The sequence below is a fragment of the Podarcis muralis genome, chromosome 2 (genome assembly GCF_964188315.1).
Source record: "Podarcis muralis chromosome 2, rPodMur119.hap1.1, whole genome shotgun sequence".
Classification (NCBI taxonomy): Eukaryota; Metazoa; Chordata; class Lepidosauria; order Squamata; family Lacertidae; genus Podarcis; species Podarcis muralis.
In genome coordinates this window covers 49,738,976-49,754,472 of record NC_135656.1, presented here as the reverse complement: position 1 = coordinate 49,754,472, position 15,497 = coordinate 49,738,976, and the positions used below count along the sequence as shown (strand labels likewise).

The 15,497-nt window shown below is 42.0% G+C and overlaps 1 protein-coding gene and 1 long non-coding RNA gene across 8 annotated transcripts in view; one reads left to right on the top strand and one right to left on the bottom strand.

Moving 5' to 3' along the window:
- The first annotated feature begins 4,837 nt into the window (after window positions 1-4,837).
- Window positions 4,838-11,771, top strand: LOC144326958 (uncharacterized). Its single transcript, XR_013391877.1, has 3 exons — window positions 4,838-5,632; window positions 9,285-9,390; window positions 9,558-11,771. It is a non-coding gene; the product is annotated as an uncharacterized LOC144326958 (long non-coding RNA).
- Window positions 11,772-11,912: 141 nt separating this feature from the next.
- The window catches only part of FBXO38 (F-box protein 38), a 35,871-nt gene continuing 32,286 nt past the window's right edge, over window positions 11,913-15,497 (bottom strand). For all 7 annotated transcript variants that reach the window (XM_077924441.1, XM_028717529.2, XM_028717531.2 and 4 more), the window contains 3 exons: window positions 14,741-14,844; window positions 13,573-13,686; window positions 11,913-12,566 (listed from right to left, as the gene is read on the bottom strand). In XM_077924441.1, the coding sequence (XP_077780567.1) occupies window positions 12,388-12,566; window positions 13,573-13,686; window positions 14,741-14,844 (397 nt within the window). In that variant the 3' untranslated portion in view covers window positions 11,913-12,387. The remainder of the gene's footprint in view (window positions 12,567-13,572; window positions 13,687-14,740; window positions 14,845-15,497) is intronic.

Here is a 15,497-nt window from a genome sequence, read left to right as displayed (position 1 = left end):
CCCCTCACACGTTGTCAGTGAGATCTTCATCTGCACAAACTTTGGGCAGTGCTGCTACGAAGGAAGAACGGGCCAGGAGGCAGAACCCTTAAGAAAGGAATAACTCACCTGTAATAGTTCACTAAGTGCCATCTTGACGTGCGTGTACATTCGACCACCCTTTATAGCTGAAGAATGTGTTTGGAAAACTGATTGACTCATTTACTTGCCCCATTTTGCCAAAAGCTGGCTCTGTGGCTCAGGGACTGTGTGTGATGGACCAGTAGCTACTTGTGTGTCTGAGGGTTTATCAGTATTTGCTGATGACCCCAGGCAGTAACAGGAGCAGAGCCCTCAGTTAGGGAGTAGGCAGACACCCAGGTAGGAATCCAGGTACATGATGTAAGACAGGGAAGAAGGCACTAGAGGCAGTTACAGCGCCAACAGCTGCTGCTTACGTGGGAAGGGTGGAACAAGTAAATATGCCTTCTGGAATGGCCATCTTGGTAGGAGACAGGTTGTTCAGAATGATGAGGAAGTCCCAGAATTAAGGCTCTATTGAGCTAGGCAAAGATTCATTGGCTCCCTAGGCTGGGACAGCTGCCTGAGTGCTGTGTCAGCTGGTGGGACCTGTAATGCAGTTCATGTGGTACCCACAACTCCTTCAGTAGAGATGCTGCCTTGGTGGCAAGATGTTGGAGCCTGCTGGAGGTCCTGGTTTGAGACCCCTAGCACCTTTGCAGGTTTTTTTTTCCTTTTTTAATGCTTTATTGGAACTTCAGATATTTTCCCTGTGCAACTGTCCCTCAAAAGGATGTCAGCCATGCTTATGTCAGCAGTTTCCTGCATGCAGATGTTACTGCCTTCCTTATTAGTGGTAGCTCTGCTTTTCTTTGCATGTTATGTTTATCAGCTTTGCTGTAGACCGAAGGACTCTAGGAGTTTGATTTTCACATCATGAGAAATGTGCAGATCCAAGCATGGATCTGTATTCTCCTTCACTGAAGATCTAACCTAAAGATGACAACCTTGCTCTGGACAACAGGTATTTTGTTACATTGTATAATTATGTACAGATATTTTTTTTAAGTGTATAGGAAAAAAACATTATTTATTATTATTTTAAGGGAATTATTATTTTCCCATGGACGTCTTCTGAGTTTAGGAGCTAAAACATTTTCATTAGTGTTTTGTTTTTGTTTTTTATTTAAAAAACAGTTTTATTTTTCTGTTGCCATGTGACAGCTGTTCACTGTTTTAAAAGAAGGAGGAAAAGACAGCTTTTATAACAAAACAAATGCAATTCAAAGGGCATTTCATTGGTCTACTCTTGTTGAGAGGATGAGTCTATGGCTTTTTACCCTGGAGTTGCTCTGCAGACTCTTGTTGCTTGTGCAGCTGGCCCCAGACTATGGGGATTTAGAGTGCTATTTTAGTGTGCCCAGTCTCTGCTGTACACATGTCAAAGCTTACTTCATTCTGCTGGGTAGGCTCTAACCAGCCTGTGCAACTAGCTTTACAGATTAGCGTAACCCAGCTGGGGGTGGGGAGAAATCCTTTGGATATTTTGCATGCTCGCTGTTGTGTGCTGCCATACCCAAAGGAAAGTGAGCAGGGGCATGAGCTTTATGAACCCTGGAGAAAACTAGACTGCATGATCTCACCAGTGTTGTAAAGCCAGAGGAGCTAAAATGGGCCACCCGTGTGGCCCTGTGTTGAGACTGAGTGATTCACTTCTTTCATACTTGTCCTGCTCCGCAGAAACTAGAGAACCTGGAACAATGACATATCAGCTGCCAAATTTACATTTTAACCTTCCTCTCCACACCCCACAAGGCCAGCCCATGCTGTTTTGTTTTTGAGGGGAAGCTGCCATTACCACCACATTACACATCATCCTTTGCCTTCCCCTCCACCTCTATGGGCAATTCTGGAAGTTAGCCTTTATTCTGCTGCCCTGCACCCTGTCTGTGTCAGATGACAGCCAGCGGATTGCTTTCATCAGGAAATCCAGTCATTCTCACCTTTCATTGAAATATTCTTCCTCCTCCCAGCCACATGGGAGCCACTTACTCACAAGAAGCTCCTGTGTGACTGGAGTAACGTTGAAATGACCAAACCATGTGAAGAGGCGATACTTGCTTGCATCTTTCTCATGGAATGAGCACCATTCCAGGAGCAGGTATAGATTCCGGGAGAAAGACCTACCCAAGCAGCCCTGCTTGGGGATAATGCAGCTCTTACATGGCTGCTTGCAGTGCTTTTTTCTGGGGGTACGCATACCCCTAAACATTTTGTGAATATAAGTTTGGCCTCATTGAGGGGCAGTACTTCAATATGAGTAGGAAAATGAGAGTACCCCTAAACATTTTTTTAAGGGGGAAAAAAAACACTGGTTGGATGAATGTCTAAAAACTACCTATATGGTTTTTTAAAATATATACTGTGTCCAATAATCTGAATACCAGATTTCATTAAAAATTGGGTGGGTCTGGGTTTTGTGCCACTAAGAGCTCATATGTAAGCTTGGCTGAATTATATTATTGTGAACAAGTGCAGACTCCTTTATCTGACATATTTGGAGGACATGATTTCCTGTTGAATAAAGCAGTGTTTTATTGACAAGTGTTGGTCATTCTTCAGAACTCTTCCCAGCTATAGCAACTGTTCAGGGTGATCTGTTTCTTCTCATGGTCCATTCTCTATAGGGCATAAACTGGGGGGGGGGGGGGATCCCATTGAAAAAGCAAAACTGTTGGATGCTGTGGTGATAAACTGAAATGCCAGCACTGGTTTTTGCAGGAGTTTGTAACAAAGCCTCCTAGATTTTATGTCCCTACGTGTGATCTGTGACAAACACCCTAACTCTTCATTTCATAGAAATAACAGGCACCTGTTAAGATACTGTACAGAAGCACTGACTGCACCATTCTCAGTAAGCTCTGTTCATCTCTAAATCATGGTAAAAGGAAATCTAATAAATGCATTTCACAGACAGAAGACTGATGCATATAAAGCAGAAGATCTGAACAGGAGTGCAGAGGAGAGGTCAGACACTTCAATTAGAAGTTGATCAGCCCTGTCTAGAAGATGCAAAGCAATAAATGGATATGTGCTTCTCAAATGCCAGGGGTACAAGCTGATAGAGATTGCCTGGCTTATGTGAGAGGTTCAGCTAAGTGACTGCCACAGTTTTTGTGCACCAGGCGGTCAGTCTAATGGTGTGCCATAAAGCAGAATCTTTTTTTGAACTAGTATTTAGGAAGGAAAAGATGAGTAATATAATTCAGTGTTGAAATGCATGCTTTCAAAGCTATTCCTTTAAAGGGGGAATCATATACTTAAAACCTGCCACACTGTACAATTGTCAGAAGTCATGCATATAGAACACAGTTCCAGCAATGTTAACCATATGAAGTCCCAATGTGTGGGGGTGTTGATTTTAAAGGTTCTCTGCAAATGTTTGCACTCACTCCACAGTTGGAGGTGTTGCTGTCTAACCAACCCCCTGCTGTTTGTGCCTTATACCATGGTGGTGATGGTTAGCTTGTCTTTGGGATCTGGTATTCAGCCTTATACTTTGTTGAAATAGAGGGGTTCCATTTCTCTCTCAATATTAATGGTTGATCATTTAGCATGAACTTGTGTGGGTTGGGATTTTTTGTAAGCTATCAAAGCTAGAGCCATCCTGTGGTAATACATTGCATGAGTTAATTAAGCAATGTACAAAGAGCTTTCTTTTATCAACCTGGAGCTCATTGCCAATTAATTTCATTGAGAGAGCTAAAACGTGTAGTCTTAAGAGAAAGCCCATTTAGTCTATCCACTTCCCATCACTATTGATGATTGTTTTCTTCCTTTTAGTTGTCTTTTTCTAAACTGAAAGTACCAACCTCTTTGGCTATTCTTCATAAGGGTAGTGTCCTCACCGGTGGTAAGTCTAGTCATGGTTTTTTGCAATTTTTCCAGTTACAGTTTGTATGCTAGAAGATCATACAAATACATGATCCAGCAAAGGAGAGACAGATGCAGACACAAAACCAATATGTAAATTTCTCTAGAGCTAGGACAAAATGTCACTTAAGTTTGGAACACTGTGGACCCTGAGAAACAGGATTGCCAAGAGAGGTTCTTGTAGTTAATGTAGAATGAAACATTACATCTGGTGCTTATTATTATTTATTTCTTTGAATTACCACTTGCTTACTGCAGAGTAGACTCTAGTTATAATGCATGAATGAGCCCGAGGCTATTGATAAAAAGTCGGATCAGGCAAAAGCTTTTGATGTGTCCTCCCTCACCCAAATGGAACTGCTTAACTGTAAGAGTGATCAAGGGATAGCACTATGTTGTTTTTATGTACTAGACACAATAAGCATATTTTTTAATGCTGCAAGCACAATCCATAAAACAGAACTGTGACAGCAGTCAGGCGTTGGAAAAATTTAGCAGATGCATGGCATTTGTTGAACGTAATTACAATAGAGATAGCAGAAAGCCAAAGATGGCTACAGAATCTTCTTGTGCTTGTAAATAGTCATTCTGTAGGAATCTGTGAAAGTGTTTTGATCTGTCAACTTTGCTTAATAGTTAGATGAGTCTTTAGCTCATTGACTGTTCCCTTTCTCAACTGATAATTTCCAGGCAGAGTTTAGGAAGATCACACATTTGTCTTGTTAATCCTGAAAAGAACTATTTTTAGTTTCTCCGCTGCAAGCCAGAAGAATTACAGGAAGACTGACCAGCCTGAAGGTGGAATACTGGCCATGTTAGCCCCATTAGGGGCATAGATCTGAGTCTCGCACATGTAGATCGGGACTCAGACAACTGCCAGACAGGTGGCAGCTGTGAAGGACACACGGCTGCAAGCTGTGGCATGCTAGGAAGTGCCAAATATGCACCCAAACACACTTTTTATTTAATGGTAAAAACGTACTGTGAGTATGATGAGACGGGCAGTAAGTACATCCACTTTGGCTCCACAATCCCAAAGGTAGTACCTAGGAGGACTGTGGCGCATATAGCAGGTAGATCTCTTGCTATCTGAGTGTCTTCATTCGTCCCAGATCCCTAAAGTTGCCATTTTAGTAGCTGCGCTCACTTCCACTCTCATTTTCAGAAAATATTTAAAATGGTGATGGGCTTCTGCATACTTGCTGCTGGCAGGCACCTTCCCTTGCTGCTCACCTGCTCCAGCTAGCAGACCAGCTACCCATTACCCACAGTAGTGATGGGAGTGGTGAGATGTCAAGTGGTGGCACTGGCATTTGGGTGAAGATCAACCCCACAACCCTCCTCAAAAGGTAAGAAAGGAAAGAGAAATGGGATGATGATGGCCATTAGAAGATGGGCAGTAACAAACAGGAAAAGAACAGCTGTAGCAGCATCCACTAAAAGTAAAAGTTATGGGGGGGTCTACCAGAAGTGCTAAAGTGGTAGTGCCCCCCCCCCAGGTATTTAATCAGGGGCCTCCTGAAACCTGGCACTGCCTCTGAGACCAAATAATGCAACTTTCATTTTTGTTCAGTTTGCTTTCCAGGCACATAGTAAACAAGTTTCATGTCTGGCCTCTGTGACCCAGGAAGTTGTGGCTCCAATCTTGCTACATAATGGAAGAAGGGAAGGCACCAGCACAGAACAAAGACCTCAAAAGGTACAGTGCAAACAATGGAAAGGCCCAACATGTCCACAGGGCATCTGAGCGTGTTAGAACAATTCTGTGGACGCTGGGTTAAGAGTCTTCTCAGATCACCTTTGAAGTCTGCTGTATTTCAAATCTTCATGTTCTTAGTTTGTTATCCCTCACTTCCAGCAGAATGAGCCTAACAATATTATGCGTACAGAGTCAGGAACCTAGGAAGCTGCATTGCACCAGATATTTGTTTTTCTAGCCCAGTACAGTAATACCTCCGCAAACATCCACCTCGTCTAGCGTCCATTCCAGCGAACGTCCGCTGCAAACCCGGAAGTACTGGAACGGGTTACTTCCAGGTTTGCTGCTCGTGCATGCACAGAAGCGCAAACTGCTCCGCGCACGTCTGCAGACGTGGCGCTTTTCCCTGCGTCCTTTTAGGCTAGCGGCCAGGTCTCCAGAACAGATCCCAGCCACAAAACTGTACTGTCTGCTCTGAACTGTTAGCAGTTTTCTGGGGGCTTAGATAGGGGTCATTCCCATCACTTGCTATCTGATTTTTAAATTTGTATTGTGAGGGCCTGTCTAAATAAGGCAGTTTTCATAAGATGGCTAAAGGAAGTCGGGGAGTATTCCTGCTGAACCTCTACTGGTAGGTATTTCCATAGAACAGGGCCTGCCATACCAAAGGCTCTGCCCCCAGTAAAGGCCAGCCATATGACAGGTGACCACCAGAAGTGTCCCATCAGCAGATAACAGGGCTTGTTCACACTTCTGCTTATCCCATGCATAGAAAGCATTGGTGCGAGAGGTTTTTCATTTGCCCCATGCTTTCTAGGCATGGTTGAGCTCTAAGTGATAAAAATGAAGCATAAGGAGTCAGGTGGAACTTTAAGGAACTTTGGCCCTGAGACTCTTAATACTGGTCATCTGCCCTGCAACATTAAACAGCCCCACGCTTCTCTTTGAACCATGAGAACCAGCTTGGGGACATTCAAAGAGCAGTATAGGGCTGTTTGCAAAAGGGCTTTCAAACAGCCCAGCGCTTTGAAGTCCAAGGGATTTCAAAGCACAGCAGATCTATCAGATTTGGTCCTCCAGGGCTGGGGAGATAAGGATCTAGAAAAAGCTTCCCCTCCGCTGAGAAAGTCCATTTATACATCCGATGTACTGTGATGGGTAGTAGATTTTGGGTGGCATTGAATGGAGACAAGATGTCAATTACTGAATGTACTGAAAATCTTTTGCAGTGTGGGAGGAGGACATTGCAAAGGAAAGGGTTTGTTTGGTCCTTCTACTCACCCTCCTTGGTTCCATGGAGCTGGGGCCACCCCTTTGAACACTGGGCCTGCCATGTGAAGAGCTGCCATGTGAAGTTGGAAGGAAACTGAGCTGGGAGCACATGAATGGGAGGGCTGCCTAATGGCACACAATCTCCTCCCAGGCCAATTCCCTCTCCCTCTGTAATGCCATAATCTGCTGTGCGTGTTCCTGCTACAGCTAAATAGACCATTGGAAGGCAAACAGACTGGAAAGAGGCACCCCTGAGGCCAGTTCATACATCCTTGCTGTCTGCCTTTCAGTCACTCCGCATTTGAGAGTTTAGAGTTAGAGGTTTCACAATCTATCAGTGGTGGAAAAGACTGGCTGATAACACCACAACTCTGCCAGCCTTGCTGTGATTTTCCTAATAACAGTTTCTGGAGAGATGGGGAATTTTAGGTTGTATTTTTCCCCAAATGCAGGATTTATCTTACCTGCCCACTCAGCTCTCTGATGATACATCTCCTACCAGTGACGTGGTTCTGCTGCGCTTACCCATGAACATTATTTGGTAGATAACAGATTTGATGCAATAACTACAGCACACTGTTCAGGAAGTATAATACAAGACACCAAAGTATGTTCACTAACCAAGCTTTCAGCTGCAGAGCATGAAACTGAAAATATAATCTCTCTCCACCTAAGCTCTGAGAGCCATGAGTGTGACAGAGAACCAAAGCAAAATCAAATTTAATATTCAGCACGGGCTTCCTTGCCTACTTATTTTCACTCCGTGAATGCTTGGCAGTTAGGGTTTTTACATGAATTCACAGGAGTTACTCCCATTAATGCACCCAGCAAATAAATACAGTGTATAGGTTCCAACAATCATCTTTCAGGCGCGCACACACACACACACACACACACAACCCCCCCCAAACCTATTAGTAAGCATTTGAAAGAACCTGGACATATATGTATGTACACGCTACATTCTTACTAAAGGTATTAGTCCTAACCCTATTTACCTAGCAATAAGGTCCACTGAATTCAATAGGACTTACTTCTGAGCAAATTGGTCAGGATTACAGCATTACAGGCAAGCATCTTTAACAAAATAAAAATAAAGTGTTTTTCTAGTACTGCTCCAGGAAAAAAAAGTGATCCTGTAGCTAACTTTAGTATTCTATTATTTTTGTTCAGTTTTATATATTTTAAAACTGAAAAGCCAATGCAGGTAAGTGATTTAAGTTTTGTAATGCAGCTACATCTAGGGGTGGAACAGGGCAGTGCACTGACAGCTGGATTTTTTAATAATTTATTTTGTCTGGATACCAAGATGAGTTTCTGGCTAATTTTGAGGCTTCTTATGCAACTGGACAAAAATATGAAACCCTTTATGTTTATTCTTGGAGATCCATTAGTTTTAATAAAGTTATGTACCAGGGAGAGATCTGTAATGATAAAACTTTCAATCGCGTCAGGAATGTTTTGCAGATATCCCTGTTGTAGTTGGAATGCAGGATTCCGCTCTCTCGCAACATATTTATGAAGAGTTTTAAACAAACAGAAGATTAAAGGGTAAATCAAGCAGACTGCATTCTTAGTTTACTGAGGCTTGAATTCCATTCACAATTTGAAAGGGAATAGATTATGCAAACAGATAATCCTCAGAACTGTTCAAGTTAGTTACCTCTAATGCTCATATATGATCTTCTTCAACTGTTGGGGTTATATTTAGAAGCTATACTCCCAAAATAGGGATGGACATTATCAAAGCTTGATATCAAACTTATTTGCAGATGTTTTCTAATTTATATCTCACTGCTTGATCTCAGAAATGTGGGTTTTTGTGTGTGTTTTTGCCAGTTCCACTAAAAATACAATCTTCACATATTGTATGTATTATTATAGGTATACTATTATAAACACAGCATACACGTGCGCAGTCCAGGTTTCCAAAAGCAACCAGCGCATAAAAAGATAGTGTTATATGCATTGTGGTATACATAAAAATACTTACACATTAATACTGTTGCATGCCAGTCCCACTCTCCCGAGTGGTGCAAAATTGCTGGGGTCCCAGGCAATTTTCCAGGGTTTGTGTTTCGTTTGGAATGAGGTGCAGCAGATAATGTGGTATCTTTGTAGACAGCTCAGTTGGTAAAGCACACAATTCTTAATGTCAGAGTCATGATTCCTGCATTGCAGGGGGTTGGACTAGAAATAGGTGACCCTCAAGGTCCCTTCCAACTATGCAATTCTATTATTCTATTTACACATATATACCATCTGAGCCTACAAGTGAGGGCATCACAGCAACAACACCCCAATAGGCTCTCACAGCCCATAGCTGCAGCATTGAATTCAAACAGAAATCAAGCATCACTTTGTCTCTCTGCCTTCCCAGCCAGCTGCTTCCAGCTTCTACCTCACATCACTTAACCCTCAACTCTGGCCTTTGTCTAACTACTAGTGAGCTGAGGAACCTGAGAATCAACATGGCTTCTTAAAATGTAAGTTCTCTCTCACTAACCTTTTTGAGTTCTTAAGTGTGTCAATAGGCATGTCAATGGGCATAATCTGGTAGACCTGGGAAGCATTGCATTTGAAGAGATTAAAAGGCTCTTTCCAGGTAGAAGGACAGTACCTAATAAATCTGTATCTATTTATTGCTGTGCAGATAAACATGAAATTCCTGTGAAGATTGGAGAGACATCAGTCAACATATAACTGTAAATGTGTACCAAGTGTTCAGGTAAGCATCTTTTTAGTCTCTCTCAGTATGGTCAGACAGTGTGTCCATCCACTGCAATCAGTAGTGGTTAAGAGTGTAGATTTCTAGCCCTTAATTTTTGTCAGCTTGTCGTCAGTTCAGCCTATCAAAGCCGGAGGTGAGAGCTACCACATCCCCAGCATCTACCCTCTTTGGCAGAAATGTTAGGACTCTGAATTCTAAGTTAATTTTAGCCCTCAGCCCAGAATTGAGAAACCATCAAGCAGTTGCACACCATATGTACCAAATGATTATCTGAATAGACACATCCTCACCATGTCCTTTGCTTGTTTTCTCATCAACACCCAGTGGGTCTGGAAAACTTTGCTGTTGTATAGCCTCACAGTGTCTGGAACATATTTTGGCTTTAAGAGTTGATTTCCACTGAACTTGTAAATATAGGTTGATCTAGTTCTTTATTCCTCAACACAAGGTCAGCCCAACAGGACTGTACAGTACAGGAAATCTGCTGGCTTTAGAAGTGACTCAACAAATTCCATCAGAAATGTGCAAAGCTGTTTCATGTGTGCTGAGGGATGCAAGCCCACAAATCCTGCAAACTGGGTGATTTAATCTACCAGTAGATGTGTAGCAGAATATATGCAGCTTAAAGATCCTCAACAGTTAGGAACTAATAGAATTGATTCACTCTAATTGATCCACTCTCTCAGCTCATTCGAATTGATGGAACTCTTGATTCAAAGCTCCCGCACTAGTTGCGTCGGGGTGGGGGGAGTCCTCAGGTGAGTAGAGACCAAAAGTCAGTAGCTATTCAAGTTCTAAATCTTTAGAACTTGATGATTACTTTCAAAGCCTTAAACAGAACTGTCTTCACCTATATGTTCAGCTCTATACTGGAGGACCCAATGAGATGCCCAGCAGGAAAATCTATTTGGGTGCTTGGTCCATGAAAAGGACCAAGCCATCTTTGTGATGGCTCCTTCCTGATGGAATTCTTTCCTGGCAGTTAGGCAAACACTCTCTATGATCTTCTTTAAATAAGCTTTGAAAATATCCTTTCATAATGGTTCCTGGAGTTCAAATTGGTATTGCAGGCAATGGGAGCTATTCTCCAAGGCCAATTTTATTGTAAATGTATTTATTTTAAATGTAATGAGGTTAATATTGTTGCATTAACACTTTTAATTACTTAATTTTATGGACTGCATCCCACTTTGTCCCTCCATTCAGCTCTACTATTTCCCATTGTATGCAACCCCTCTTTCTATCTGCTGGTGTGAGCTCTGCTGCTAGGAGCCAGTGCAAAGCCTTAAACTGGATGTCCTGAGGGAGGGAGCTGGGGCAATATGACTGCTGCCCAACTGTCCTGCCCCACACCTTCTGCTGTGGTTGCCATAAGCAGCAGGGCTGAAGGTGTGGCTCTGCAAGCCCTGTTAGGAAGTTGTAATTTGAGAATGGATGCTTCTCAAAATTGCAGTGGGGTGAAGGTCTTCTAAATATGAATGCATGCACCAAGAAAATAAAATCCATGGAAGTGGGAGATTTTCAGGGTGCTGAATTCTGTGCTTCCAAAGAACACAGAACCTTGTATGGCCTTTCCTCTTGCATTTCATATCCATTCACTCAGAGACATTAATTAATGCACAAAACACAGCTTTCAGCAAAATGCAGGGAGATAAGCTCTCTAGAGATGCACGAAACAGAAGAAATAAGATTAGATTCCAGCCATTTGCTGAACAGGAAATGTGTTCATATCCAATTACTACTAAACGGCTGGATCTTTTACTTCAACCTTGATTATATAACCTTCCTGTGTCAATAAATAACTCCACATAACTGCCAATCTTATTTATGCAAATACCCAGAATGCTCGCATAATTTGGTATCTTGAGGCTACTGAGACAAAAGATGATGCACTGCTCTATAATTTCCATCTTCAGGGTTTACAATATTCTGAGAATAGCATATCAACAATGGGATTGGAAGGTGAGTGCCCTCTCTTTTCTTGCCATTCTATACAATAAAAAGCTAGCCAATATTTTTTTATCAAGTGTATTTGCATCTTTTTAGAAAGGCAGTGTATCTTGGAGGAGGAAACTGCAACAGAAACCATTTTTTAATGCATTGCTTTATCTTGCACTCTGGCCCACAAACTTTCTGAAATCAGATAAAGTTCTCAGTTTGTGTGTCTGTGTTTAATCTGACTGTTTTCTATAGGTCATGCCCTGCCCACTTCTGTCACTCTTTAACTGGCTTAGCGCCGCTGATTTAGTTCCCAGTGAAAAATGCATGCGACTCAAAGACTGTTCAACAGATTTACTCAGAATGGATTCTTAAGGATACTCAAGAGGAAAAAAAGGCACAGATTAAAAGAATCCTGTGACTCCCAAACGTAGCATATGGAAAGTTGCCCATGGCAAACAAAAAATACTGCTATGAATAAAATGAGCTAAAAAAAATTCAAACTTTTCTCCCTTGCCATAATTAGTTGCCTTCATTAAAATGGAACTTTAAATTACATTTCTTAATATAAACATATGAAATAAAGTCAACTTCAAGATTTTTTTTTTCTACGTAGAGTCCTCAGTGTATAATGCAACTTCTCATTATACACTTGCTACAAACTCTGTCCCAGTAGGCATTGGGGCAATTGTGAAGCACACAAGTTCCAAGACCTCTCAGTGCACTAAGGTAAGTGGAAGGAATCCACTTGCTTTCTTTGCCGGCGACACCAGTCCAAAGGAAGGAAGGGCTAGAAGGCTGCAGCCTGATCCTGTCAGATGTAATCATCCTCTACAGGCTCCCCATTGACATCACAGTAATGGATGAAAATGGCCACCACCCTCTGGAAGACACCTTTCTTCATTTGACGGTGCTCAGAGATCTCTTCGCCTATGGTTTCCATGCAGATGTCAGCTGATAGCTGTCCTTTCCTTCGGGGAGCATAAATAGTAGCTAAAAATAGAAAGAGAGAAAAAGAAAATAGAAGCAAAAGGAATTAACCATGGAATTTATACTCGCTTTTAAAAAGGAAGAGGTATTTTCTCAGGCATAAGCATCAAACATTCAAACTGAAGTGTAAGCAATACAAAGAAATGGGGGGGAAATTATGGCTATTCCATTCAGCCTAATAGTGCACAGGGGGTCACCATCTCTTTGGAGAAGACTGGAAAAAGCATTGTGGACACCAGAGCCTCTTCTGCTTGGTACAACAGAGTGCTTCTTTCAAGCCAACAGGGCATGTGTGACTGTCTTCTCTTTTCACCCAAGCACATCCTGCGACACTTTTTAACCTGCTTTCTCTCATGGCTGAGTTTCATTGCTTTAGCGTTGTTTGCCATAGAATTGGAGAACAATAGAACTAGAAAGGATCTCAAGGTCGTCTAACCTCGTCAGTCCTCCTTGAATGTTTTCTGCCTAGCTGGAATGTGTCCTTGAGCTCTAATTGACTCTTCCTTGCATGGATGGAGGACAGGGAACAGTATGTATAAAACGAGTCTACTGTACAATGATAAGATTTACATTAACTATTCTGTCCACTTTGGCCCCATTCACCACTGGTATGTGGCCTATGGAAGGTTGCCTAGAAATATGTCCCTCCATATGAAAAAGGTTCCCCACCCTTGCCGTATATAACCTTACCTTACTCAGCAGTTAGGAAATATCGTTCTAAATAAAATTGTTGTCACCTGATGCTGACAACTTGCCTTCCATACCTTAGTGCATTCCAGAGTCTGCCCTGAGCCCTAGCAGAATGTAACTGCTGACTTGCTGGAATACAGAGTAAAGCTTCACTCCCAGATCTGAATGAATAAGGAGGAACACAAGGCCTTCTCTCAGAAAGCCACTAATTTCAATGAAGCTTTACTGCATGTCAAAGGTGGGCACTGCTTTGGGTATGTTTTGAGCAGATGGGCAGCACAAATGTTCTTCATCAGTAAAGATATTTGCATTCACTTACTTTTTTCATCATCCTCAAAGTCATATCTGGCATAGCCATTAGGCTCAGCTGTTCTGAGTGACCTCAACCAGGGGAAATCCGTTATCATAGAGTACGGGGCGCCATCCACAACACCTATGGCAAAGGCAATTGGAAAGAAAGTAAGGACATTTTCATGCTGTTTCGTCAGCTGTAATCCCCTCTGTTCAACCTACAACTGCCTTTAAGGCCAGTCTAGGGAACAAGGTGTGTGCATGTATTTGATCAGTGGTAAGATGTGTGCATTGAGGTGGATAGACTGAGTGCACCCACTGGGCCTGCCACCTCTGTACACACCTGACCATCACACATGAGATGATGTAGAAATTGAGGGGTATAACCTGCTCAAAAGGAATAGATTAAACAGGAAGGGGGGAAGAGGAGCATTATATGTAAAGGATGTGTCCACTTGTGAAGAAATCCATTGGAACATGGAAGGCAGATTGAGAGTATATGGGATAAACATGGTAGGAGAGAGAACAGTGACCTTACTGCTACAGACACTCAAGGACTTGGATGGTGCCTTCCTAGTGCATATTACCAAACATTCAAAAAGGAGAGATACAATAGCCAAAATGGAAAATAAGCAGTAGCAATTATAAGCTTTAAAACAATTGCTTATCTGGTGTATTTTTTTACTTGTTCATGCAACAAATACAATGCTATCCTACTTTATGGGGTTTTCATGCTAAAGAGTGCACAGAATTTTTGCTGTTCTGCCAATTTAGGTACCTGATTCACAGCACTGACTGAGCTGATTTTGCATCCTACTTGGGTGCAATGCAGGTTTGGATAAAGTTACTCAAGCCATCTTATGTATGAGTCTGAGTGACAGGTGCATTGTTACATATCTTTAGGTGCCAGGCAAAAACATTCCTCTTCTTCAAGGCCTTTGGCTAATTTCACAATCTATGGCCCTTTAAGCCGCATCGGGGGATGTCATCGTTTTTGTTCATTGTGATGTAATGTATTTTGTGTTTTTATATTGCAAACTGCCCTGTGATTCTTGCATGAAGGGTGGAATAGAAATTTAAAAATAATAAATAAATATAGTCATGGCATGGGAGACTTCAACTACCCTGATATCTGTTGGAACTCAAAGTAAGTATTTGCTTGAGAAACAGAATACAAATGTCTCTATAATGCTCACCTTCTAACGTGTACATGTCTCTCCCCCAGGGGTACTTTGTGTATTTTTTCAGGTCATCTTCTGTTCGCGTGGCTTCAGGGAAGAACTCATATTTAATAAGTTCTCTAGAGGGGGAAAACAAGAACAACAAATATGAGTAAGCATGGAATTCTATATGAGAAATATGGAATATCTGAAACATGGAATTCTGTCTGAGAAAGAGACGTTATAATCCAGTTTTGTTTTTAACCACTTGGCTGGTCACCTCTGGCAGCCCACTGCATTTCTATGCTGTGTGTGGAGGAGGGTACTTTGCATCCTCCCCACCTGTAAATCTGGGATCTGTTAGGCCCAAGAAACCACTGGATTCTGAGAGCCCTACAGCAGTAATAATCAACCAAGACAGATGACAACAGTGGAAAAGTCTAGGCTCAGTGTAACTTCTTTGGAAGTCTAATTGGATGTTGACATCAGAGAGACTTATTTTGTTGATGCACAGTGAATACCCAAATGTTATTTGTTGGTAACAGGGACACTTTGGTAAGAGGCGGAAAAACGCCTGTGATATGGAGAATAACAAATTCTTTACAGCCTTGGAGATGGTGGAATGTGCTTACAAAGGCATAAGAAGATGAAGAGACATTGGTGACACTTTACAGCAGAAGAACTGTGGGGCACCCATGAACGACTGAATAATCTACAAATCCACTTGCTGACTCCGTACCCAAAATGACATAAATGGTGAAAATAGTTGACCCAATCTCTCTATTCAGACTCA